Here is a 26,995-nt window from a genome sequence, read left to right on the forward strand (position 1 = left end):
AATCAGATAAAAGCAATTTCTTCTTTTTCCAGAACTCTTTCCATTCCTTATACTGTGGTATTTACAGCAGTGCAGATGCCCAAGGAGGAATAAAAATCTAAGTATATGCATTTCAAAGTTTCACATGGACTACAATTGGTATTGTAATACAGGCCCCAGTACTTATCCCCTGAAGACTGCACTAAGCTAAGGCCTGTAAGTCTTACTATGCTTTGAAAAACTAAGTGTGCTGAGGCCCAGGTGATAGCTTTGTGAGATCCTATAAGAGACTTGAGCTCTTTCCACACAGGAGGTGGCTTGTGATCTGTGGAAGATTCTGTGAATTTTCAGGAAGAGTCTTGCCTTTTGGTTTGAATGCTTCAGATACCAAGCCTTGATCCATCTTACAACTGAGGATTTTGAGATTCTTTTTTCACTACGGAGTGGTAGAGAGCACGAGTGATTTTCTGAACTTTTCAATTTTTGACATACGTATCATCACCTCTCTTCCAATATCCGGTTTCTGTGCCATGTTCTCTCATAAGGCTGTTTTTGGAAGAAGTAAAAGAGTGCAACATCCTGAAAAAATGAGCTATGCTTTGAGTCAATACTGCATCAATCTTCAGTGCTTGGTGGAATGTGCTATTCTGGAGTATTGTAGAGAGGGATTCCTATTTCAAAGTTCTTCTTGATATGATGTGAAAGGCCAATTTGATAGTACATATACAAATGCAAAGAGGTTGAAAGAGCAAACAATACTATGTATTGTGCTGACAATACTAATTTAGGATCCATGTGGGAAATTATGAGCAGGTGGCAGACAGATTTGTTGTGCTGCTTTCAGCAACCTTTTCACATGAAAAATGAATCAAGTTTATCTGGATAATCTGTTGTCCTTAGTGCTCTCCTGGGTTTTAGCTCCAGATTCAGCCCAGCCTGTACCAACTCCAGTAGGGATAAACTTTAAAGAATAGTACTTGAATATTTTGAATATTATTAGTGCTTAAAATTCCCACAATAGTGCATGTTGAAAGAATACTCCTGAATGAAACTAGTGCGCTGTTACAGGTTGAACCTCTCCACTTCAGCACTCTCAGGACCTGACAGGTGCCAAATCAGAGAATTTGCTGAACCTCAGGAAGTCAATATTGTCTAGCAGCATTACCAACATTTCCACTGCTTACTGAGCTCTTAGAATAGTAATAGAGAGGTAGCCGTGTTAGTCTGATCTTGCTAAAACAAAAGGAAAAACTATGTAGCACTTTAAAGACTAACAAGATGGTTTAATAGGTGATGAGCTTTCGTGGGCCAGACCCATCATGTGCCAACAAGGTCCGTCTGCTAAGTATATTGGACAGACTTCTCAGACACTTCGCCAAAGAATTAATGCCCACAAATCAGACATCTTCACAAGGAAAAACCAGTTGCTTTTCATTTCAACCTACCTGGACATAGTCTTAATGACCCTAGTACATGCATCTTACTTCAAGAGACTTTAACACCAGAATATAGAGGGAAAAACTTTAGAACTTTCTTTCATGCTTAAATTAGACACTGTACGAATAGGCCTTAACAAAGATGCTAATTACCTTAACCATTACAAAGATAGCTTCCCACTTATCACCCCTGATTAGCCATTCATTGACTCATAAGTAGCTATTCCCTCCCTCCCTGTCCCTCACCCCACCTTCTGTACTAAATCTGATTTGTCAGTTTAATAATGTGTTCACTTTTTTCATTGTATTTCTTTGGTATATATGGTCATGCCAATTCTCTTCCAAAATATGATCTTAGGAAGCGAGTCTGGCCCACGAAAGCTCATCACCTATTAAACCATCTTGTTGGGCTCTTAGAAGACATTTAGGGGTAAACTGGAGCTAGGTAACAGCATAGAACACAGAGCCAGGACTAGTGGTTGTAAACAAACTTTATCGGACAGCGGGAAACTTGGCCACACCCATGATAAGTGGACATCCAGCTAACTAAAATCATGTAAGACAACGGATATTGCCAGCCCAGAGTGTGCCAGACTAGAGATGTTCAACCTGCACTTTTCCATGTTAATTTTTTCAGGTATCACCATCTAGTTCAGGGGTGGCCAACCTAAACCTGAGAAGCAGCCAGAATTTACCAATGCACATTGCCTAAGAGCCACAGTTATATGTCACCAGCCCTCCCCACCACCACTCTCAGCACATCCTGCCCACTGGTCAGTGCCTCTTTCTCCTTTTCCTCCTGCCCACTGGGATCAGCTCTTTCTCAGTGGAAGACACTGGAGGGGGGAAGCATGGGTGTCACAGGCTCAGTGTAGAGGGTGGGAAGTGGCAGAATCCTAGGGGGAAAGGGTGGCGGGGGACGGTGCCTAGAGCAGAGCTGGGGGTTGAACAGTGAGCTCCCTCTGGCCCGGTGGAAACTTGGCACCTGTATCTCCAGCCTTGGATTTGCTACCTGTGTAAGGAGTCGCATATTAACTTCTGAAAAGCCACATGTGGCTCTGGAGCCACAGGTTGGCCACCCCTGATCTAGTTAATGAAACATTGTTGTCGAGTTTTATATGCAAAACTGGGCTTGTGGTTGAGGAGGTCTTCTCTGCATAGTAAGAAAACATGTTTCATTAATTACAACCTCAACTGACGGGAACTATGAGGCTGATCATGATTTGTTCCTGTTTGACATATGGACTATATAATATGAGAGGAACCTAAAAAGTGTTTGCAAGCTTTTTATCTTTGCTGTAACCTACAAGGCATTTAGAAAACTGTCCATACTCCCTTGTTTATGGATTCTCTTGGGTCTCTGCCTGTCTGTTCTGATTAACATGAAGAAAGGGAAGGCATGCAGTTGTTGGTAGGGTTTTATGTATATGGCAGTGTTTCTAAAGCTAAAGCTTCCTGGTTTCTCCTTCTGAGAAAAGACCAGGTGTGTCTCGTTCCCCCTAGATATAATGCTGCTATTCACTTGCTCAGCGCTTTCCAAGATGAATGGTGGGTGTCATGATTGAAGTTCCATGTAGATTGCTGATGACATTTTCTTTGTACGTAGAGCCTCAATGAATAAAATGATTTTCTCTACCCACTTGGAAAAAAAAGACAGTGGTAATAAATTTACAAGACTAAGTTTCACAAGGCTTATCCATAGTAGGTAGATTTTGCCAAAAATTCCAACCGGTTCTTAAATCTTAAGGTGAAAATTGATTCCAGTAAAATGATTAATTCTATTTAAACCTGTTTACTAGGATTCGGTGCTAAAATCGATTTTAGTAAATTGGTAGAATTTTTTGGAGGAAGGCCTTGTGGTTAAATCTTCAGAAATCCAACCAGAGCTGTTAGGTTAGACAGAATGGCTTTTTCCAGCTAGAGATCTAAGGTCTGCATCATTTGGAAAAAATCTTTTCTTGCTAGCATGTTTTTTTCTTTTCTTCCATGACTTGGCAAATGCTTATATGCTTGTTTAAGGTGCAGAGGAGGATGAAAACCTGACCATTTTGACAGTCCAGAACAATGTAGTGTGGCCAATATAACACTGTAGTATAGACCAACCCTGAGTATGTCAAAATGACCAGATTTTCATTCTCCTTGTGCACCTTACCTGTAAATATCTCTAGTAGGAATCCTAGCCATTGCCTCCGCAATGACTGCCCTAGGTGCTACAGTAACACAAATAAACATGTTGAATAGTAGTAGAGAGGTAGCCGTGTTAGTCTGATCTTGCTAAAACAAAAGGAAAAACTATGTAGGACTTTAAAGACTAACAAGATGGTTTAATAGGTGATGAGCTTTCTTGGAGGAAGTGGGTCTGGCCCACGAAAGCTCATTACCTAATAAACCATCTTGTTAGTCTTTAAAGTGCTACATAGTTTTTCCTTTTGTTTTAACAAATAAACATGAACTACAGAACTTTAAATGAAGTCAAGAAGGAAAGAAAAAAGTGGATATCGTGCATTTAGGAAGGTCCACCTCTGCCTGATACTGTCCTGAGGATTAAATATGCTAGGTTTAGTAGCTATGCATGTGGTAGAGCACTATGAGGGAAAAACCAAAAAGGCATGGACAGAGATGAAAAAAATTATGGGTAAGATCCTCAGGGGGTACATGTGAACTACCGTGCAGTGGTAAAGAGCTGGGTGTTTTAAGAAGTGTCTATGTGCCTATTCTTTCCCAAATGATTACTGGGTAATAACGAGGAATGCAAATAATTTAAAAAAAAAATTCTTCACTATAACATACAAATACACGTGCCTTTTACCCGTTATGCTTATTAAGGAAGTGCCTATAAAAGCACTAAAAGGCTAACGTTCTCATGTTCTAATAATTTGACATTAACTAAGACTAGCCATTTGACATACTGGATCCTATAGCAGGGCCTTTTGTTTAAAAGTGTAACCTTATCATCATCTTTATTATATTTAACAGTAGTATCTTTGTTTTCCTTTTGTTACAACTTATAATAATTGCATTTACAAACCAAATTCACACGCTTACACAATTGAAAATATTGCCATTCTTGTAACTAGAGTTTAAAAAGATAATATTTTTCATATGCTGTCCAACACTGAACACATGGTTGGCCCGAAATAAAAACAAATTTAATCTCATGTTAAAATATTTATTACAAGTTTGCTCTACTGCAAAAAGCACTGTGAAATGTATACGGTGTGCTAACTTACACTGGCACATTACGGACCTGATCTAGCAAGATGCTTGAGTGCCTTCAACTTCCACTGACTTCAGTGAGAATTGAGGGAGCTCAACATCCAACAGGATCAATCTCTACGAGGATGAAAACAAGTGGATTCATAATTCCACAATACAAGTAATTTGACGAGAAATAAATCTCTGTTGTTCCATTAGAGATTGACATGTTTATGTGCAAAGCAAGGAAGCTATAAAGCTCTCTAATTTGGATGGCAAATGAAGCTTAATTGAAGTATATTCCTAATTAATATTAACTACATTGTATAATACAAACAGCAGCTAAAAGGGTATCAATACATCCCACAGACAGTAGAGCTCTAAATCATTTCTCTTGCTACTGGGACCAACCCAATTGACAACTTCTGGTGATCAACAACAATCTTGTGTCTCAATCTAAATGTAAAGAGAAAGTATTCTGGATTATAAAGGTTTAAATCTGCTTTTTCCCCAATCGCATATATGAAAAATGTGCTTTCCAAGCAAACCATAATACACATGTCCCTGTGCCTATATCTTGGATGTACTGTGTTACTAGGACTGTAACAAGAAACGTAAAAAAAAAGTGAAGTAAAACTTACAAATCCAGTATTTTTCGATAATACGTTGCATATATGGCACAGTTTATCTTTGTGAAAAGGCAGTTTTTCAGTCAGATTCAATACAGACTTCGCCATTAGCAGAATCCACTTTTGTAAACAGCATCAGTTAATTCATATTTATCAGAAGTCAAGATCAGGTCACTCGATCCACATGTATGTATGGTTACTTCAAGAAATATATTAACAGAAATGAATACATTTTAAATATGCCCTTAGGCATGTGACTTGATTGGCAAAATAAGGGAGATACTCACTAATTTCTACTAACTGATATTATTCTTTTCCACCATAATTATAACATATTACATTTCAGTTGATTAGTAATCCTGATATGAAATATACCTATGCCTTTTCCTTTAATAACCGGGGAGATGTGTATTTGTTTCCAGTACTGTCCATAGTGCTTGGCATATATTTTTTTAGACATAAAAGAGTCCAGGTCTCTGGAAAGAAGATCTTTGGGATGTATCTATCAATAGAGCAACAAAGATTTACATTAGGGATGTAAGTGACTAATCGAGTAGTCAACTATCCAATAAACCTAGGCTTATCGGGTAACAGTGTCACTACTTAACTACTCATCTGTGTGTTGTTGGGTGTCGGGGGGGAGAAGAGGGCAGGGCAGGCAGAGGCGCTGCAGTCTGGGACCCGGTACAAACTGGGACTGTTGAGTCCCGGCTCACGCCAGGTCCCAGACCTACCCCCACTTTGGCTCTACAGTTTAAATGTAGTAGGAGCTGGGCTTTGTGTGTGCCCGGCTCCTTACTACATTTAAATTGCAGAGCCACAGAGGGGCCCCTAATTGACTAATTATGTACTCAATACAAACTATATCGAGTACACAATTAGGAAATTTTCCTGCTCCTTAACATCCTTAATTTACATGAGCAGAGGAAATGGCCCTTTGTTTCTTAGGAATTTACATGTTAAACACTGCCATTCTTACACCTATAAGAATTACCCTTCTGTTTAATTCTCACAAGTAGTGAAAAAATATCCCCTGGTTGTGAAAATATTATGATTTCAAGTGCATAATAAACAGAAGAGAAATCAAAGATTTGAAACAGAGCCAATGTTTCTGCAAAAGTCTTCAGTAACAAAAAACAAAACAAAACAAAAAAAGGTGGAGGGAGAAATACAGAGAGAAAATATATGATAAAGAGTGGGTCCAGAGCTGACTGTCAAAAGTGAAAAGCAAGGGGAAAAAGGGAGAGGGGACATCAACATGGAGTCTGAGGTCAGAAGTGATGGCTGGAAGAGACTGAGATCAGGAGGAGAACAGAGCTTTATGCCAGATACAGGAGAATCTGTGAAACAGCAAGTGACAGCCATAGTGAAGGGAAAGGGAGAAGAGATAACTGAGGTGTATTTCAAAGGAGAAGTATGTAGATAGAAAGGGAAGTTGGATGTGGCAAGAGATTGGAAGCAGGAGCCAAATTCTACAGTGTTTGCCCCCAGGGCTAGGTGTAAGGGCGCAAGAGGAGAGAGTGCTGAAAGTGAGAGCAGCTATGGAAGATGAATCAGAACAGAAAGCCTATTTCTAATGAATGAAAAGGAAAATGAAAGAGCAGGAGACAAAATATTGCATATTTTAGTCAGTTTTTTCAGCATGGAGTGGGAGGGAAAGGCAGGCAGAAGATAGAAGAAATGTTGCTTAGAGTGATACCAGGGATGGAGAGTTTGGAAGGGAGAGGAAGATGTTGAGAGAGATGTTGGCAGAGATGAGGAAGAAAAGACAGAGAAGTGGTGCTGATGGGGGAATAAGAATAGCAGCAAAAGAGATGAATGGGCAAAAAGAGGCTGTGGAGGTCAAAAAGTTTCAGGCTGCAACAGAGATCATTCTTTGCAGAAAGGCGCAAAGTAGCTGAGGAGGCAATGGGAACAAATACAATCTCAGCCAATAAGAAAAGGAAGCATGGTAGGTGACAAGTGGGAGGCAAAGGGGAAGGAACAGAATCATAGAATCATAGAATAATAGGACTGGAAGGGACCTCAAGAGGTCATCGAGTCCAGCCCCCCGCCCTCAAGGCAGGACCAAGCTCCGTCTACACCATCCCTGACAGATGTCTATCTAACCTGTTCTTAAATATCTCCAGAGAGGGATTCCACCACCTCCCTTGGCAATTTATTCCAATATTTGACCACCCTGACAGTTAGGAATTTTTTCCTAATGTCCAATCTAAACCTCCCCGCTGCACTTTAAGCCCATTACTCCTTGTCCTGTCCTCAGAAACCAAGAGGAACAAATTTTCTCCTTCCTCCTTGTGACACCCTTTTAGATATTTGAAAACCGCTATCATGTCCCCCCTTAATCTTCTTTTTTCCAAACTAAACAAGCCCAGTTCATGAAGCCTGGCTTCATAGGTCATGTTCTCTAGACCTTTAATCATTCTTGTCGCTCTTCTCTGTACCCTTTCCAATTTCTCCACATCTTTCTTGAAATGTGGCGCCCAGAACTGGACACAGTATTCCAGCTGAGGCCTAACTAGTGCAGAGTAGAGCGGCAGAATGACTTCACGAGTCTTGCTTACAACACACCTGTTGATACAACCTAGAATCATATTTGCTTTTTTTGCAACAGCATCACACTGTTGACTCATATTCAACTTGTGGTCCACTATGACCCCTAGATCCCTTTCCGCCATGCTCCTTCCTAGACAGTCGCTTCCCATCTTGTATGTATGGAACTGATTGTTCCTTCCTAAGTGGAGCATTTTGCATTTCTCTTTATTAAACCTCATCCTGTTTACCTCTGACCATTTCTCTAACTTGCTAAGGTCATTTTGAATTATGTCCCTATCCTCCAAAGAAGTTGCAACCCCACCCAGTTTGGTGGTATCTGCAAACTTAATAAGCGTACTCTCTATCCCAATATCTACATCATTGATGAAGATATTGAACAATACGGGTCCCAAAACAGACCCTTGAGGAACTCCACTTGTTATCCCTTTCCAGCAGGATTTAGAACCGTTAACAACAACTCTCTGACTACGGTTATCCAGCCAATTATGCACCCACCTTATCGTGGCCCTATCTAAGTTATATTTGCCTAGTTTATCAATAAGAATATCATGCGAGACCGTTTCAAATGCCTTACTAAAGTCTAGGTATATGACATCCACCGCTTCTCCCTTATCCACAAGGCTCGTTATCCTATCAAAGAAAGCTATCAGATTAGTTTGGCATGACTTGTTTTTCACAAACCCATGCTGGCTATTCCCTATCACTTGATTACCTTCCAAGTGTTTGCATATGATTTCCTTAATTACCTGCTCCATTATCTTCCCTGGGAAGATAAACTGACCGGTCTGTAGTTTCCTGGGTTGTTCTTATTCCCCTTTTTATAGATGGGCACAATATTTGCCCTTTTCCAGTCTTCTGGAATCTCCCCTGTCTGCCATGATTTTTCAAAAATCATAGCTAAAGGCTCAGATACCTCCTCTATCAGCTCCTTGAGTATCCTGGGATGCATTTCATCAGGACCTGGTGACTTGCTGACATCTAAATTTCCTAAGTGATTTTTAACTTGTTCTTTGTGTATCCTATCTTCTAAACTTACCCTCTCTCTGCTTGTATTCACTACGTTAGGCATACCTCCAGACTTCTCGGTGAAGACCGAAACAAAGAAGTCATTAAGCATCTCTGCCATTTCCAAGTTTCCTGTTACTGCTTCTCCCTCCTCACTAAGCAGTGGGCCTACCCTGTCCTTGGTCTTCTTATTGCTTTTAATGTATTTATAAAAGGTCTTCTTGTTTCCCTTTATGCCTGTAGCTAGTTTGATCTCATTTTGTGCCTTTGCCTTTCTAATCTTGCCCCTGCATTCCCGTGTTGCTTGCCTATATTCATCCTTTGTTATTTGTCCTAGTTTCCATTTTTTATATGAAGAACACAAAAGAGTAAGCTTCAAAATAAGAAGTCAAGCAGCCCCAAAATACTGCCAACCAGAAACAAAGGATCTCACTCCCTAGGCCCTGACATTGCTCAGCACCAACTGATGTCTCCAGCTTGGTTTCTTTTCATGCCTTACATCTACCCTCACAACCTTGGCAGGCTGGGTTTCTTTTCAAGGGTGACATTTTGGGAGAGCGGGGGAGGGGTGGCAACAACTTGCTTTTCTTTCCGTTCCCCTGACGATAAGGGAGAGAGGGGAAAGTACTTGCATTCTGTGATTTACTCCTCTGCCTCATCCCTTCACCAGCCAATGTGAGAAGCATGTGTGTAAATACAAGTATTTTCCCCTAGCTCCCTGACAGTCTGGAGAACAGGAAGAAAAGCAAACCTAGTCCCAGTACGCATGGCTGCTGTCCTCCCGCTTCCCCTCTCCGATCTCTACCCTTGTTTCTTTTCTGTCAAGTGCCTACCACTTCTCTGGACATGGACCAAGTTAAAACAGAGCACAAAATCTAGCAACAGCCATTAGGAAAACAACCTTACCTAAAAGATGGAGTAATTGCCAATTAACAAAACATGGGAGGAAAGGGGGTAGGAGACACTAGGTGGCTGTCGAGCATTTAATACAGATGCGTGGCTTCATTAAATGAAGCTTCTGTCTGCAAAATCCATGAGGGTAAAGCATTTGAAAATGATCTGCTTCGTAAGACTAGAGGGACTGAATGAAATTCCAGCATACTAGAAAGGTAGCAAGAAAACTATAATGTACTGGCTTGTAGAAGGTGATGCATAAAGTACTGAATCATAATTCAACAGCCAACATGAAGTATTTTCATGGTTCTATTCTAAAAGTGATTTATCCAGCAGTATGAGGATTAATGGATCTGAGGCATGAGAAAGTTATGAGTATGCTTATTACTAAAGTATCAGCTTGACATCCTCCATACTAAAAGTGCCCGCCTCTTCAAGAAAATGCCTGTTGAATAAATTAATCATGAACTATGGTATTTGACAGAGAAATTGATATCTAACTTAACAAATGAGACACTGTAGCCCTAATTTCATCATGCATATTTTTATGAATGTTCTTTTTTTAGTAGTAAGTAATTAATCATATGCTAGATTCTGAAAAGCATGTACTAGCTGCTAACCTACGATAGCTAGAAAATGCCTACTCAGGCTAGTAGGTCTATAAAAGTACTTCAACTTGCAAATTACCTCTTTCAGAAATAAGGTTGCCAACCACCATTCTAACATTTTGCTAAGAGTGGCATATAACTCTCAGGATGCTGCTACTCAATCTGTAACAAAACTAAGTAGCTCAGAAAAGAAATTAAAACAACTGATTTGCATAATATATTAAGGAGGGAAATATAATGTAGAAACAGTGTTTGGCTGATGATCCATTTAAGTATAAACAGTGTTTATCGAAGTTGTAAGGAAGCATTCACCTCTTGAGTGGCAGATAAGACAGAATTCAAACCTATGCATAGGAGAATTTCCACTGCCTTACTAATCTCAAGAAGTGGGTTGTGCCCACGAAAGCTCACGATACCATGTACATGTTTTGTTAGTCTTTAAAGTGCTACCAGACTATTTGTTGTTTAAGTTTTTACTAATCTATTGCATTTACAGCAGTATGCAGCTTTCAGACAATTTAGATGTGATTATGAACTGACAATTACTTCCATATAAAATATGCAAATTTTCAGTGCTTCCCTAAGATACTGCACTGAGATCAAGAATCCTGGAGGCAGAAGTTCTGGGATCCTCAGACATAGCAGAAGCACTACAAGCTTCCCCACTTTGTGCTGCAGGTGTATTTCAAGTGTAAGTAGATAACTGTCTCCAAGCCTATTTATTTTCTTTGGCAACCAGATGGAGCCAGCTGGTGATATTTGTGATGAGAACAACTGTCCAGAAAATAAGAGGGGATGTTTTTAAAACAAAGATCTGCTACTGATCATTTCGGGGTGTGTCACCATTAAGTCAAATGTCTTGTTTTATTAATGTTGTTAATCTCCAGCAAGCCATTCTGTTTAGGTGAAAAAATACATTTCTGCTTTTCCTTTCCACTTTATGAGACAGAAATTACTAACTCATTAACAATGGGAAAAGAAGCTAAACCTCACTAATTAGTGACATGCTCTCGTCTTTATTAAGCAATCTTTTGAATGAGGTACAAGGCACAAAGCTACACAGTTTATTCATTGAATGCCTGCAGTAACAGTTTCCTGTTACTGAGAGGTTTCCTTGAAATCACTCCACAAACGTATTGCAACCACAGTGCAAAAGAAACTACTTTTCCTGCTCTGATTTCCCACTTGAACTTTTCAAGAAGGTTGCATATAATTTACTACCAACTCTGCCTCGGGCTTCCTGTAGTCAGCCGCTGGTCAGTTTCAGCAGCGGCTGAATCTGGACGTCAGTGCCGACTTACATACAGATTCAACTTAAGAACAAACCTACAGTCCCTATCTTGTACGTAACCCGGGGACTGCCTGTATTTGCCTAGAAGCCCAAGCCAAGATGCCAGATACTGTAAAAACAGATAGTACAAGACAATTTGAAAAACTTGCATAATTTAAAACAGATGAGGGACAAAGGGCAGACATAAGTTCTTAGTAATATCTGCACAGCAGATTTCACCAGCATGAAAATAATAAACATTTAATAAACAATCTTGACTAAAAATTAGGGATGTTAAAATTAGATCAATTAATCGAATAGTCAATGGAATTTCCATCGACTATTCGATTAGTCAATAAAAGTGCTTCTGCTTTGAAATGTAGCAAGAGTCCCTCCTCCCCCCACCCTTGCTGCCTCTTTTTGATAGAGGCAGCGGTGGGGGGAGTGGGAAGCAACTGGTCAACTAGCGTGTCAACTATCTGATAAGCTTTTGCATACTGGATAGCTGACTAGCTGATTAGTCACTTATATCCCTATTAAAAACGAGGCCCTTTAAAGAAACTGAAGAGTACAGATTCAAGTACTGAGTCTAGAGGCAGAGTAATGAGTGAAGAGGCAGGAAAACATTCACTCTACCTATGCAAAAGCGTCAGAGGGGTAGCCGAGTTAGTCTGTAACAGGAAAAACTTAAACAACAAATAGTCTAATAGCACTCTAAAGACTAACAAAACATGTAGATGGTACCATGAGCTTTCGTGGGCAAAATCTACTTCTTCAGATGAAGTAGCGGATTTTGCCCACGAAAATTCATGATATCATCTACATGTTTTTGTTAGTCTTTAAAGTGCTACTCTACCTGTGGTTAGGCAGGTACCCCGAATTCTGAAGTATTTGACTCACATCTATTATCCAAAAGTCTGACTTTGTTGAGCGCTAAGAAAAGGTTTATTATTTTCTGCCTTCTTTAATCCACGAGTAGATTCCTACTTTCGAACGCCAGAAGGGGCCACTTGAGGTCACCTAGTCTGTACTCCTATAAAACAGTGTTTCTCAACCAGTGGTACGAGTCCTCTTAGGGGTACTCGAGAGAAGACTGAGGGGTACGTCAACATAAAGACTGAGGGGTACGTCAACATAACTGAAATTTGGAGAAAACTGAATTTTTAAGTTTTACAGCCCTTTATTATTTTTGTACTTTTTACAATAAAAAATTTCATTGCCCACCCAGTTACAATTAAGTTGTTTAAACAAATGCATTGCAATGGTAGAAAAAAAATTTGTGTCTCTGAACACTATAGATACTGGGGGTACTTTTTTTTTTTTTGGTAAAAGGTATTTCATAAAAGACTGAGAAACACTGCTATAAAACACAGGGCATAGACCTTTCTCAATATAATTTCTAGAGCATATCTTTAGAAAAAACAAATAATATTGGTTTAAAATTGCCAAAGATGGAGAAGCTACTTATGTTTTGACATACAAGCTAGTTTTTAATCCATTTAGTTGTTTATATTCTAAGTTATATATACTGGCCATCAAACCAACTCAGAAAAACGTACACTATCAACAGGTCAAATCTATGTACACAGCAAAGTTAATTACTTCAAGGAATAAACATCTGAATACAAAGTAAAATAAGCTTTTCAGATATGCGGAAAGCAAATTCAGTGAAATGGAGCAAGTCACTTACAGTTTTTCTACTAGGAACACTCTCCATGCAGGAAGAAATTAGAAAGGAGTCACTGAAACTATGCCAAGCTGACCAATCCTATAAAAATGGAAACCAACACCACCAAACAGGAACAGAATTCAAGTGTAGCTTCTTTCATTAAGAAAAAAGAATTAATGTAGCTATGGCACACTGATACTAAACAATGAAATAACAACTAGTTAAGTGTTCACCAATGCAGTCACTGGATAGCCCCCCAGCACTAAAATGTCCTACTGGAAGAAATGGGAGAAATGAATGGGCACAAGGTCCATACAGTCTCCCATTGGCTGCAAGGTACAGTCCAGAGGTATATCCCTAAAATGTATTATGGCAGCTTGAAATGCATTCCACCTGCGGAACTCTGTGTGACAATTAAAGCTTTTATTCTCCAGCAGAACCAAAGTGGCAATTTGCACTTCCCTACACCAATGAAGATGAATCCAACCTTATGTCTTAACAAGAGAGAACACTACCTAAAATACGTATGCAACTGAGATGCACCAGTCAAAACCTAATGGAATGTGAATAGTAGTGCCGCAATAGCCATCATCAAATGTTCACTGCCCACATTCGCTAGTTGATTTACTGCACTAAGATACCACTTATTTCAGCATTAATAAAACAAGCTCTCCAGTACTGAAGTATTACTTTCCAATGCCTAAGATGGTGACTGAAGCAGCAGCAAAGCCAAATCTCAGAAAACGGGGTAAGTTGTGTGTGAGTGTGTGTGTGTACTACTATAGATTCCACAATGTCCAAACAACAGAGAAAAATTGTTCTCTTTAACCTCTGAGGACAGGACAAGAATCAAGGGGCTTAATTGCAGCAAGGACAGTTCAGGTTAGACATTAGAAAAACCTTCCTATCTGTCCACGTAGTTAAGCACTGGAATAAATTGCCTAGGGAGGTTGTGGAATCTGAGTCAATGGAGATTTGTAAGAGCAGGTTAGACAAACACTTCTCTGGGATAGGCTGGAAGTCTTGCGTTAATTGCAGGGGAATGGACTAGAAAAGTTTGAAGGTCTCTTCCCATCCTTTGACTATGATTCTATAGCTAAATTGATGTACTCTGTTTGGAGAAGGATGAGAACTCTGCTTAAAACTACATAGAGGTATACAGCCAGTACTTGAAATTAAGGGCAGAAAGCAACCAATCTTATCTCTATTTCATCCCAGAACTCCACACAGAATGCACCAAACATAAAATGGAAGATTCGTTATATATATTTCTGTTACATTAAAAACCCAACCTCCAAAAACTAACCAGCCGAAACTCCTTGCTAAAATGCCTTCAAACTTCCCAGATAATTCATGTTTCCCTGACAAAGTATAAACATTTTCAGCCCCAAAGTATTTTTGAGATGAGTTTATAAGGAGCCATCTCCCAACCTCAGTCTCCAGGCCTCTTCTATTTCTTCACTCAAGTGCCTCTAAACAGTCACTTCTTCTGTAAAGCCCTGTATACCTTCCTCATTCTTCTGTCTTCTGGTCTGTAAGCTTTCTTAGTCAGGGCCTGTCTTTATAGAATTATTTTAGCATCACATTGTGGTAGCTAAATTAATAATAAAACTGAAAGGCAAAGGCTTACAATTGAATGATTAATGGAACCTTAACTACAGTGTCACCAGTACATTCATACATTTCCTACTCATCCCGTGCACATGAAATGGTGAAAATGAAAAAATTAAGAAATGCAACAGATGAACCCAGATCCTCTCTCCCTGAAAATCACCACCATCTAGTTCAGGCAATGTTTCAAATATTTTTGGATCTGCCAATGGCTTATTAATGATCAGGGAGGATTGAGAGGATTCCTTTAGAACTCTGGTTATATATATATATATATATATATATATATATTGTTTCCAACAGTCTATTCCTCTAGCTGAAAGATCGCTTCTTTCCCTTAAACTAAATCCAAAGAGAAAACTAATCTTCTCTTGATTTAGAGCTGACAGGTGGTACATGCATAATTAAAGATGACCTAACACAGAATGCTCTCATTTCTGGCATATAATCAGACACTTAAGCAAAGCAATTATCAGTAGGCAATCTTTTGTGTCAACAGAGATCGGGATGAAACATTTGTCTGGTCACAAAGATTTTGTAATGATGCTGCATATGCATTTGCAAATACTTCAGCAACATTACAGATTAAATCTCAGTCATCTCTGACAAAGGTCTTTATCATTTCCAGACAACTACAGTATCCTGTCTTACTTTGATGGAAGGCTTACTCTTACAGTATAAGCACAGCAACCAGTGCTTGAGAAATGGTCCCAGATGTCAAAAATCTTTTCAGGGCTCTGCCACGCCATTTCCAAGAAACTGAGGTACATTCGATATACACATTGCCTTATCCCCGATTAGGTCTGTGACCTTTCTTCCTCCTACATTCCCCTTCCACTCCCTCACTCTGTTCTTCAAAGCGGTTCTCATTGTCCTCTTCTGTAACTCTTGACATTATGCCTCCTCTATACCATGCCTTACGCTTCAGCAGACTGCCAACTGACATATGCCAAGAACCTTTACTTTCTTCTTTCAAAAAACCTCTTGAAAACCCATCTGTTCCATTAAGCAATCCAGCTGTAGCAGACACACTGCATTTGTTTCGCATTGCCTCATGCTGTATTTTCCCTGCTTGTGACTCTCTAGGTTGTGGACTTCACAAGCTAGGGATTTTGTTCATTGTATAGCATGCTTTATTTACTGTCAAATGCCTCGTGAACATCTGTCCTGTACAATTGTGCTATTTGGCCCATAAATCATCTTTTATTTTTGGCTTTCAAAGTGCTTCTTTAAGGTTGGTAGGCATTATTATCCCTATTTTACAGATAGGGAAATGGATGCAGACAGTAGTTCAGAAGCTTGTGTGAGGTCAGAAGGATGTGGCAGAACTGAGAATAAAAGCCAGATCTCCTTTTGTATCAGAAGATAGCACTGCCTCCTTGAAATAAAGACTTCCTTACCATCTGAAAGGGAGAAAATTTAACTTAAACCTTTAATATTTTCCCTTCAAATAATATTTTTTTGGAATCCAAAGAGTCTCCAGAGAATGAATAAGCCATTTAAACAGATGGACATTCTAAAAAGGGTCTCCTTGGAGGTGCAGAGTAAAATTAATTTAGAAGAGGAAAGCCTCACACTGAGGTGGTTTCCCTGGTTTTGAGGAAACAGGGGGTTGTAAACCACGATTAAAACCCCTCCCACCTTCTTTGCCCTGCAAAAGAGCTGCTCTTAGCATATAAAATTACTTCAATATTGCAGTGAGAAAAGTGTTTTTTAAAGAGTAGCTTATGGTAATGGATTTTCAAAGCAAAACTAAAGCTGCTTTCCCTGAGAATAGGGTTTTACAGATGGGGAACTTCACAATGCTAGTGGTGGGCATTTTACTGCATTTCACAGGATTTTTCATTATTTAAATTCCTACGTACTTATGTCATACATGAATAAATGACCTTATTGTTCAGAACATGTCTTTGTATGAACATCTCTGCTGTTAGGATTAGTGTTATTTTGCATTTTTCTTCCTTATCAAGTCAGAACAAAAGTTTCTTTTACTGCAGTTTTGGGAACTTCATGCAAATGTCAGTTTTTACACGTCAATTGTCAGTTTAACAACATATAATGATATATGCAAGAGTAACATTAATATTAAGGGTTGGCTTTTTAATGAATGAATCAAAGCTTATAGACAAATGTCTGTTAATGCACTACCATGAAGTTTGCCTTACCAAAAGTGCGAGTAATAAGTTTTAAGATTACAATATTTAACTGTTAGAGGGCTGAGTTCAGCTACGGACATTTTCTTCTAAAAGCATATTTATTTACAAATTCTTTATACAAGCAGCAACCTTTTTAAAGGGATGGACAAAACAAAATTTAATGTGTGATTAAAAATGATTCAACATGCTCAATTTACCTCACAAAGTAAACATTTTCTTAACAACTTGGAGGAATACTGGTTAGTCTCTTCCTAAGAGACATATATTCAAGTTTAGTTCTCGCTCTACTGAACCCAGTGCTACAGTGTTATTTAGGATTCAATGTCATAACCCTTACTCATCTTGAGTACTTCTGTGGGCTGCTCATGTGAGTAAGGGCATCAGAATCAGCTCCAGAAAGAAGAAAACACCACAGCTACGGAGGCAGGAACAAAGTGTTTTAGAGAGAATGAAGGATGAGGATTGCTTTGCATAACAGAATGCAGAGACGACACTGAGTATAAGCTACATTTTAAAACGTGGAGAGATTACGTCATGAAATTGAAATGGCATGTTAGAAAAATGTTTTATTTGGAAGCGTATTTCTTATGGAGCTCTGCAAACATACAAATATATTCAGTATCCAAAAATGGTAGCTTTCTGGAGCTAAAATACCATATGTGAGGCATGTTAATGTACAATATTTTTATACATGCACAAAAAACCACAGACTGCTTATAGTATGATATCCAGTACAACTGTACGTATCTACCTCATGAAGATACACAGATACACCCCTACACAAAGCAATACACATTAACATAAAATGAAAAATGGAATTTCAATGAGACAAACACCCAGATGAGATGTAGTTAGGCTTTGCCCCCTCCCCCTCACCTCTACTATATGGTAAGCATTGACTAATTTCACCCACTAATTTAACGTGTCCCATCCCATGGAGGACACCTTTTTAATGATGCTCCATCACTTTTTCTTTAACATGTCCTGTTGTACTTTTATGGATGATTTTTTCAGTCATACTCCTACATCCACCACAGAAGCCAATAGGGGTTACATGAATGCAAATGAGGAATTTGATCCTTATTATTAGAGATGGCTAAATAATGCTTAAAACATTTATTATACACATTGTTTGATATGTGATTTGTTTTAAATAATCCACTCCTCTCTGCTTAATTGTGCCATGCTATAAATTACTCAGTGGGTGTTTTCGTGCCATTTTGAAATGTATGTTATTAAACATAAATGTTTATTCTTTCTCTGCCATCTCTTCTCAAAAGCAGTTCTCATAGATGATAGTGCAGTTCAGTTTTTGCCAAATTATTTGGCTAATGTTTATATAACTTAAAACCATAATTACAGGTGAAGAATGACTACCGTAATCCAGTAACAAATAGAAAACTGTTAGCTCAGATGTTCTTCGTGGACACTATTCTGCTATTTAGGAGGCTAGCTTCACATCAGAAGTAATGTGCACATCAGAATTCTGGAGAGGGGTAACTGAGTGTACTCACTTGTTACCATTTACAACAGATATATTCAATGAGTTTTAATGAGCAGGCAGGTGGAAGAGATGTAATTAAGCAGTACGAAGTTGTCAAAACTTTAATAGAAGTGCCTTGCAGACTTTGATGCCTCAGAAATGATACACATGATCTTTGGGGGAGGTGCTGGCCTTATCTTAAAGCAGCTCCATTCACGTATTCAAGAAATGGCATTAACAGGCAGTTCTGGAGAAAGTTGGGAGGTATGTTTTCTTGGCCTAAGGAAGGCGATTGAATAGAAGCAGCTAGTAGAGGTTTGTGCGAACATGGGATTACGTTCAACAGAAAGATTACAGAGGGAAAGTAGCCTTCACAGTATACATTTAGGTGGATATAATCTTAGCATTTTTGCTGGACTACCATCACTAAATAATCTTTCCTGCTGCTTACACTGTTCATCACTACAATATCTGAATACCTAAAAACTAGAATGGAGAAATAAAAGCTCAGGCATGCCAATTTCTAGCTTCCTGAAACCATAGAAACTAGAATCCCTGGAGCCCATCCGAATGAAGACATTTTAAAAGACCACCACACTAATTTTGGATCAAACTTTCAGAGGTGGGGGGAACTCACAATTCTTATGCAAGGTAATGGGATCTGTGGATGTTCAGAACCTCTGAAAGTGAGACTTATTACGTACGGTACAAATAAACATCTGGAACATGTTATTGTCTCACCAATGAAGTTGTAATGAACATTTAAAAAATATTAACAAAATAAACATCTGAAGTGCTTTATATGGTAAATATCAGAAAAAAACTGATTTCCAACCCTGCAGCCAGTTGTTCTGCAATATTGTCTGCTTTGTGCTGACAACCTTCCCTCCCCCCCATCCTCCTTCCCCCGACTCATTCAGACACAATGCCTTCAGGTCTGTCTAAGTAATGTAATTTACTGGAGTGGAATTCCCTTGATACCTTCTGCAGCACTCAGTGACAATATCATTTATACTCTACACTGTCATGCCATGACACTGATACATTGGCTTTCATCCCTCATTCACTGCAGTGTGTGCAATTTCACCTTCCATTGTGTCCTTTTGTAGAGTGCATGTACAAATTCACTCCATTCATCCCTAATTATAAACCTCTGCTGAAATACTCTCATTAGATTTATATTTCTTACCGCAAATGTCAATCTTATTTGAAAATTCCAATTTTCCTGAAGATTCATCCATTAGCAATAACCTAAAGCACTTTTTAACTGAATGCATTAAAAGCAAAACCAACAGAGCGGAGATACACTTAAAATACATCATTATAGTAAATCTCCATTGCTAATGTTTTGTATTATTCAAGTAATGTAATAATGAGCACTTGACTGGCCAATTCTTTTCTTCTAGCACTAGAAAGGCGTGAGCTAATAATCATCTAAGTCAAAGTCAGATCATACTGTACAACAGGGTAGCATTGCTAAGCCTTTGTCATTATGTATGAACATGTGGGAGGGGCATCACAGGCTCAGCATGATCTTTCACCACCACCTTTTGTACTTTTTCACCACAGCCTTAGTCCATGACAAGGTGCAATAATGCAGAAGTGGCTATATTAAGTAAATCTTTGTGTCCAAGGAGATCATTCTAGGGCATTCCAGCTTGGCTTCCTATGTCAGGAAATGAAATGCAAATTTAATGATTTTATGAAAAATAATGCCGGCAAAAGTTCTTGATTACAGGTGTATTTGCCATGGGAAGGAAAGGGAGATTAAATAGCAGATTTTGCTGATTTCCAGATGTAGATAACCTGCATCACATATCCTAACAGGCTGCTAACCTTCAGCTGAAGCGCTCTACCACATTCTCTTACAGTAATTTCAATTCAACTCCTTCATTTGCGACTGTTCACCCTGGACAGTCTATACAACAAAAAGCAGACAAATTTAACAGGGAAGTGATAAAACTAGAAAGGATCCTTCCTACTTCCTAGGAGAAAATACTGTATTCAAATTATAAAAATATTAAGCCAACCACATTGCTTACTGACTCTTAGTAATGGCAGGTAGAATGCATTGCACAAAAGTATCATCTGAGTGATATGCACAGAGAAGTAAGTATCGAATATTGCTCATTGGAAAGCACTGAATCAAGTGAGACAGTTCTCAACATAGGATACAAACTCTTCTGGCATTTTCTTCAAAACAATTTGATATGACTTCATCCATACTAAACTTAGTAGCAGAAAAAACATTTCTACATCTATATCAAATATGGAGAATCCATAATGAAAATGACAACTAATCTTTTCCTGCTTGTCAGCATCTGGTCACTTACAGGATTAAAACATGCAGATAATTATAACAGATGTAACGTAATTCCCTGCAGAAAACACCACTGCCACAAAAGCTAATTACTCCTGAAGTTTTGCCCATTCCCATCTGAAGTATTAAAACATTTATTACTGCATCAACTCTCTAGCCTTGTACAGTGTATCAGCCATTAGTACAATTGATGGGTAAAGATGCTAGAACAGAAATATGCATTTAAATAAAAGGTCAGAGATGATCAGATAAGTGTAGACTAATGACGACACACAACACAGTTCCGCTCATAAAAGATATGGGGGGAAGAGATTACACTGAGCCAATGTAATAGGATTTAATCTTACATAGTAAAAAACCCAAAACCAACCCACCACAGACAGCATCAATAATCCATGGAACAACTGTGTGTAGTTTAAGCGCTTGTGCTATACCACATCCTCTTTACTGCATGGAGTTTCATAGCTTTTTAAGAAAGAAAAGGCTATGAAGGAGAAGCTGAGAAACAATGGAAAAGAAGTTTTTCAGCCTTTGTACCTTTGGCTCTTTGCCTCTTCACAGAGAGGCAAAATTTCAGGAGCATCTGTACTCCTCCATTTCAAGAACTGTAACAAAGTGAAAAGCTAAAAATGCATAGATACACTCATTCTTTGGAAATGCCACAGCTACTTAATGAGTGAAACAGGGACAGCACCAGAGAAGAGACCATAAAGTTATGAATTTCCCTGTAAATGCCAATGTTTCTCTTTCGTGTTTTTCTTGGCCACAAGCTGAAATGTTATTAATAAATGTGGCCAAAGTAGATTTAGCAGCTCAATAAAGGTACATTTTAACTCATTTAGCCAACCCTTTAACAGCTGTGGCTACCTGGAGAAACTACCAAGCCAGCAGTTATCCATGCTATCACCTTATAGTGCAAACAAAAGGGTTTCATATGCCATTGGTCAACATTTAGAATTCCTTTTCTTGCTGTTCACAAGGCTGGCAAAGAGCATTTATATTAAAAAGATTAAAATTATGGACCAACAATTCAAGTTCTACAATGATACTACTGGATGTCTGATTTTAAAAATATTTGTGAGACAATTCTGCTTCCAAACCCCTTTCATCACCATCTCTCATTAGCTATACTTTGTTTTTTTCAAATGAAAAAACACTGATAGAGTATTAAGTGTACAGTGTAAGTAACTTCTCTCTCTCCTTCTTATTTCAACAAAGACAGATTTACAAGTACTCAAATGTAGAACTTACCAGACAGAGGCAAAGCTGCATGCAATCCAGTCATCAGAGCTAACAGAATGATTCTGCTTGCTCTACAGATTCTGAATCGTCTGAGTCTTATTTTTAGTTGTACACAAAGGGCAATAAATGGAAAATCTTATTGTAACCACTGCTTTTTTCTTGGCCACCCACACTTCCAACACCTACAGCGCATGTAATCAAATGCAAAAAACCCAGCACTGATGGCTCATCTTAACAAGGGATGCAAAGTAGCTAAAAAAAAAAATCTATTGCATATTTTTCCAGTTTATATTTATGGTTTAATTCTGCTATTTTAACGGTGAGGATACAGATTACAATGCAGATAAACTGCAATAGTCTATAAATGGGGCTTTCATGCATTTAGCCCATCATTTTTGTTCTTATTCACTGTCTGGCAAACAGGTTCTCAAATTGAAGATGGTTAATCACTGACCAATTTTAAAGTCACTAATGAGGATGCAACCAGATAAAGGTACTCTTCCTTTACTAGCTTTTCCCAATGATTTATAAAGAGGTTACTGATGCCCTTTTATCAATGAGAAATTATCCTGATTTTTTTAAAATCCCTTCATACTCATAGTAATAGTATTAGAAGAACGACACAGCCTGCTGATGAATGATTTCATCATGCTTAAAAAATTCTTGCTTTGCAAATTACTTTGTAATTTCATACATGGCACAAATCACAACCTAGTAATACACTGGTTCTATTCACGATTCTTCTCCAAACCTGACCTTTTTCTAAGTACCCTGCACACCTTTTGAAGCAATACAAATGTGAGCATAATTATCTGGTGAAAACCTCCATGGGACTAATCCAAACTGACTGATTTGAGCGGTTTTAAAATAAAATAAAATAAAATAAAATAAAATAAAATAAAATAAAATAAAATAAAATAGCAAAAGACCATTCACAGCAGATTGCCAAAGAGGATCAGTCAAAGAGTTTGGGGATTCAGGAATGAAAAATGTCTGTCATTAACTACCCACTTCTTCAAAATACAAGGTATTATGGCTACTAAAGCATCAACAATATTCTTGCCTCAACTTGCAAATCATAACAGGAAACACATGCAAGTAGCCTACAGACTCATTATTTCAACAAATAATATTAAGACATAAAGTATCAACTCCAGAAAATTTGACTATCTATGCTTGATGATTAATAACATACTAGACAAAACTACCTGTCATCTTCTAGTAATTAACATGGAACCTAATGCACAGCCAGCTGCTCTGAACATATTGCAGTTTACACAATATTGTTAAAATCAGATGCATGCTTTTCTGGTGATTTTATGTCGGAGGAACTTCTGCTGTGTTGTAAAAGCACAGGTATCTAAGTATTATGAAAAATGGGTCATACGCCACTGAGTCTCAACCACACCACCCCCAAGTCGGGCACCAGATGACTGTACACTGTGCTGAAAGAAGGAGAGGGATGGATTTCAGCAGCAGTGAAAACAAAACTTTTATGTGGTAAGATGTATTTTAGTTTTTACTGGCTTAGGTTAGAGAAAGTTGATTTCACTGTCACCATCTTTCAGTATTTTCTTAAAATAAATGACAAGCGCTGGCAGGTACTTGAGAGCTGGCAAAGGTACTGTCCCACCTATGGAAATGCTAGTTATCAGAGTCCCTGTGGTAAAAGGAAGCTTTACCAAGATTGAAGTGAGAGCTCTGACTCAGGCAGGTTGACACAAAGACTGTCACCAGCAACGCCTGGAAGAAAAACTTTGTCACAACATCATTGCCACGTGAATAGAAAGTAAATAAATCAATGATGCTTTGCACGTATGCAGCACTTCACACCTCTGAAGCGAGACACAAACATTAATTAATGGCAGACAGGGAAGAGATGTCAAAATAATTCAATTTTGGTGTGTTGCATCGTATACATGGAACAGTTCTTCTAAAGCCTAGCAATTACCTTTTAGAGTGTAAATGGTATTTGCTTTAATTTAATGACTCCACAGTACTACTTTTAACATAAGCATCAAATGAAAAGGGAGATGGCTGTTTCTTCCAAGTATCCTGCCATATATTCAACAGTGAAGGTGTTACAGCCATCATCATACCATGGGTTTTCGGTTCACACCCTCCCCACATACTATTTTAGATGATCTCCACACACAAATGCACATGTACTTTAATTTAACGTATAATTGCTGCCTGGTAGATATATCCTTAATATTTTCCAGGTTATATTATGAAGTAAAACTTACTTGATGCAAATGTATTCAATTTTTCAGAATATCAACAAAACCAAACGTTATTTCCAGCTTAGTCAGAATGGCCAGCTAAAAGCAAAACTGGTTCCTGTGTCACTAATATTGTTATGGAACAGACAAACTGTAGGGAAAAACCATGGAAAAAGGCTTCCACCTTAAGAAAGGCTCCGAAAACTGACACCTACTTCTAACCTTAAACCTCTACTACCCCAACCTCCAAAAAGGAAGTTAATAAAATCTAGCTATCAAACAATCAAAAACCCTTACCCCAAGCAAAATTCTGAACCCAAAAAGACAAACCAGAGACTCCATGAAGTCCACTAGGGACTTTCCTACTGATTATATGTGGAAGGTATTTGGAGGTATAAAATGGAGTGAGGGAGGGACACGGACACACACACACACACACACACACACACACACACACACACACACGAGCCAGTGCAAAGTACTCTCCTCCAGACTCCTAAGACTGCTCATTCACATGAAAGTAAATGTGCATTAATGTGTGGCCATGTTCTCCAAATATGAAGGACCAAATTAACAGGAGTGCATAAACACTTCTGTGAGAGCCTAATTTGTGCATAGGCTGTACCTGATGTGTGTGCTCAAATTGGGTTTACATGTATCCACAGCTATGTAAGTGCTATAGGCAAATCAGATGTGCACTTTTGAAGCCGCGAGCCTGACTTATAGCTAGTGGAGGTGAGCAGGGGACTGACCACTTTTAAGCATGTAGGTGGAAAAATAGCATTTTTAATGGCATGGGTTTTAACTGGCCTTTATGTTTTTTTGACTCTCTTGCTGGTCAAGAGATGTAATTGAACAGGGTTTTTTTGCTGCACATATGAACAGAGATTTTGTAACTAGTGACCGTACATATTATGTCTAGGAGCACACCTGGGTCTCATCCTGCAGGCTTGACTCTTACTTGTCAGCTGCCAGAACTGGAGCAGCTCCTTTAAGCACCAGGAAAGGGCCAGACCCATCATCCAAAAGTGAGGCTCACCAGCAGGAAGAGGTTAAGTAAGGGTGGGCGGAGGGGAGTGGGAGAAGAGGGAAGCAAGGGCTTCTGGAAGGGGATGGTACCAGAGAGGGCAAGAGGGTGATCAGGAGGGAGATATGGGCTGCAAATCTGTGTGTGCATGCACGTGTGCGTGTGCATGCACGCATACTCTTTAAATGGTACTCTAATGCTCCTGGTCTGATGTGAATAATATAGCTGTTAAACCATCATGTAAAATATAAGCACCAAAGGTGGGAAAACAAACTATATTTCCTGGTATATGTGGCACATCTGAAATTAGAATCTGCTCCCGGATGCTCAGTGGCACAAAGACCATCTCTCTTCTTACCTATTATCATGACAGTTGAGATCAGCTGGGCTGCTCTTGATAACAGTAGGGAGACGTATGAATGTCTACTGACTAGGTGTTCCAGTGGTTGTAACGTCAACTTTGAAAACTGGACTTCCCTGTTGGTCCAATGAAACACAAGTTTCTGACCTATAGACAGACAGTAAAGCCTATCTATTTGCTCATTATTTGGCAGATGGTAGGCGGGTGACAGACATTTAGTCATCAAATGGTGTACTTCAAAATGTTAAATTAATTTCCATCTGCCCAAATTGCTGATGGACAGGTTTTAGAAATCTAAACATTAGACTTAAAAAGAAAAAAAATACTTGGAGAGGCCTCTAGTACCTTCAAATTACAGAAATGAGTTTTTATTTAATTTTATTTAAGAATCTTACTGGACTCTCAAGACAAGAATTTACATAACTAATATAAATTCAGGAAGTCCATTATTCCTCAGAATGCCATTGATTAGTATGTTATTTTTCCTCTTTTATGATTTCTTTAAAAAAACAAAACAAAAAAAATGTAAACTTAGCATTTAAATTACAATTCAGAATGTAGCATAGCTCCATGGTGATGTCAACAGGACAGCTGTGCAGCCGCATCCTAACATTGCAATTCAAGTAGCATCTGATCAAAGCCCTTTTTTGTTATACGTTTGTTTTGAGCTATTAGATAATGCAGTGCAACAAAGTATGGGCTGTTTAGGGATGAAAACAGCTCTTCCCAACCTCCCTAACTCCACTACTGTATAAAGGTTCATGAATGGTGCCGTGACATTAATCAATCAACAAAAGCTTTGACTGCACCAGAATTTGCTACTGTGGATCCAGATGCAGGCTTGAGCCTAAGCCAGTAACCAGCTGCTTCATGACACTGCAATTAACCATACTCTTTGGGACAGGGCCTCTGTCTTCTAAGTTTTGCATGGTCAGGAACACATTGCTGGCCAGGGGAAAAAAAGATTTTACAGCATTTTTTTTCAAATCCATGCCCCATTTTTCAATTTAATTTAGTGCTCCAACACCGTACACTGTTAGAATGAAGAATACGGATTATCCATGGAACAATCCACAGCATTATAAGAATTCCTATGTACCTCAGCTTTGACCAGGTAAGAGAGTTTTTCAGTTATGTCCATTCAGTTCCTGACTGCTCTTTTTACTCTGCCACTTAAGAGTGCCATTTTTAAGTTAGTTTCTCTGACATGGATTTGCAATATTGCTAACAATGAACAACCAACAATCATGAGCAAGGCCCCAAAAATCACAAAAGATTTATAAACAACAAAATCTGGTTTATTTCCATTTGTCTTATGGCTTTTAAGCCTCC

The 26,995-nt window shown here is 38.7% G+C and overlaps 1 protein-coding gene across 8 annotated transcripts in view; it reads right to left on the bottom strand.

The window, feature by feature from the left end:
• Positions 1-26,995, bottom strand: part of BACH2 (BACH transcriptional regulator 2) — a 257,457-nt gene that overhangs the window by 73,227 nt on the left and 157,235 nt on the right. Inside the window, exon 1 of one of the 8 annotated variants that reach the window (XM_075923891.2) lies at positions 22,063-22,915. The exons of the other annotated variants lie outside the window; for them this stretch is intronic. Coding sequence (XP_075780006.1) covers positions 22,063-22,083 — 21 coding nt within the window. The 5' untranslated portion in view covers positions 22,084-22,915. Of the gene's footprint in view, positions 1-22,062; positions 22,916-26,995 lie in introns of those variants that run through there. 8 annotated transcript variants of the gene reach the window in all.

Source organism: Pelodiscus sinensis, chromosome 3, assembly GCF_052426305.1.
Source record: "Pelodiscus sinensis isolate ZL-2025 chromosome 3, ASM5242630v1, whole genome shotgun sequence".
NCBI lineage: Eukaryota > Metazoa > Chordata > Testudines > Trionychidae > Pelodiscus > Pelodiscus sinensis.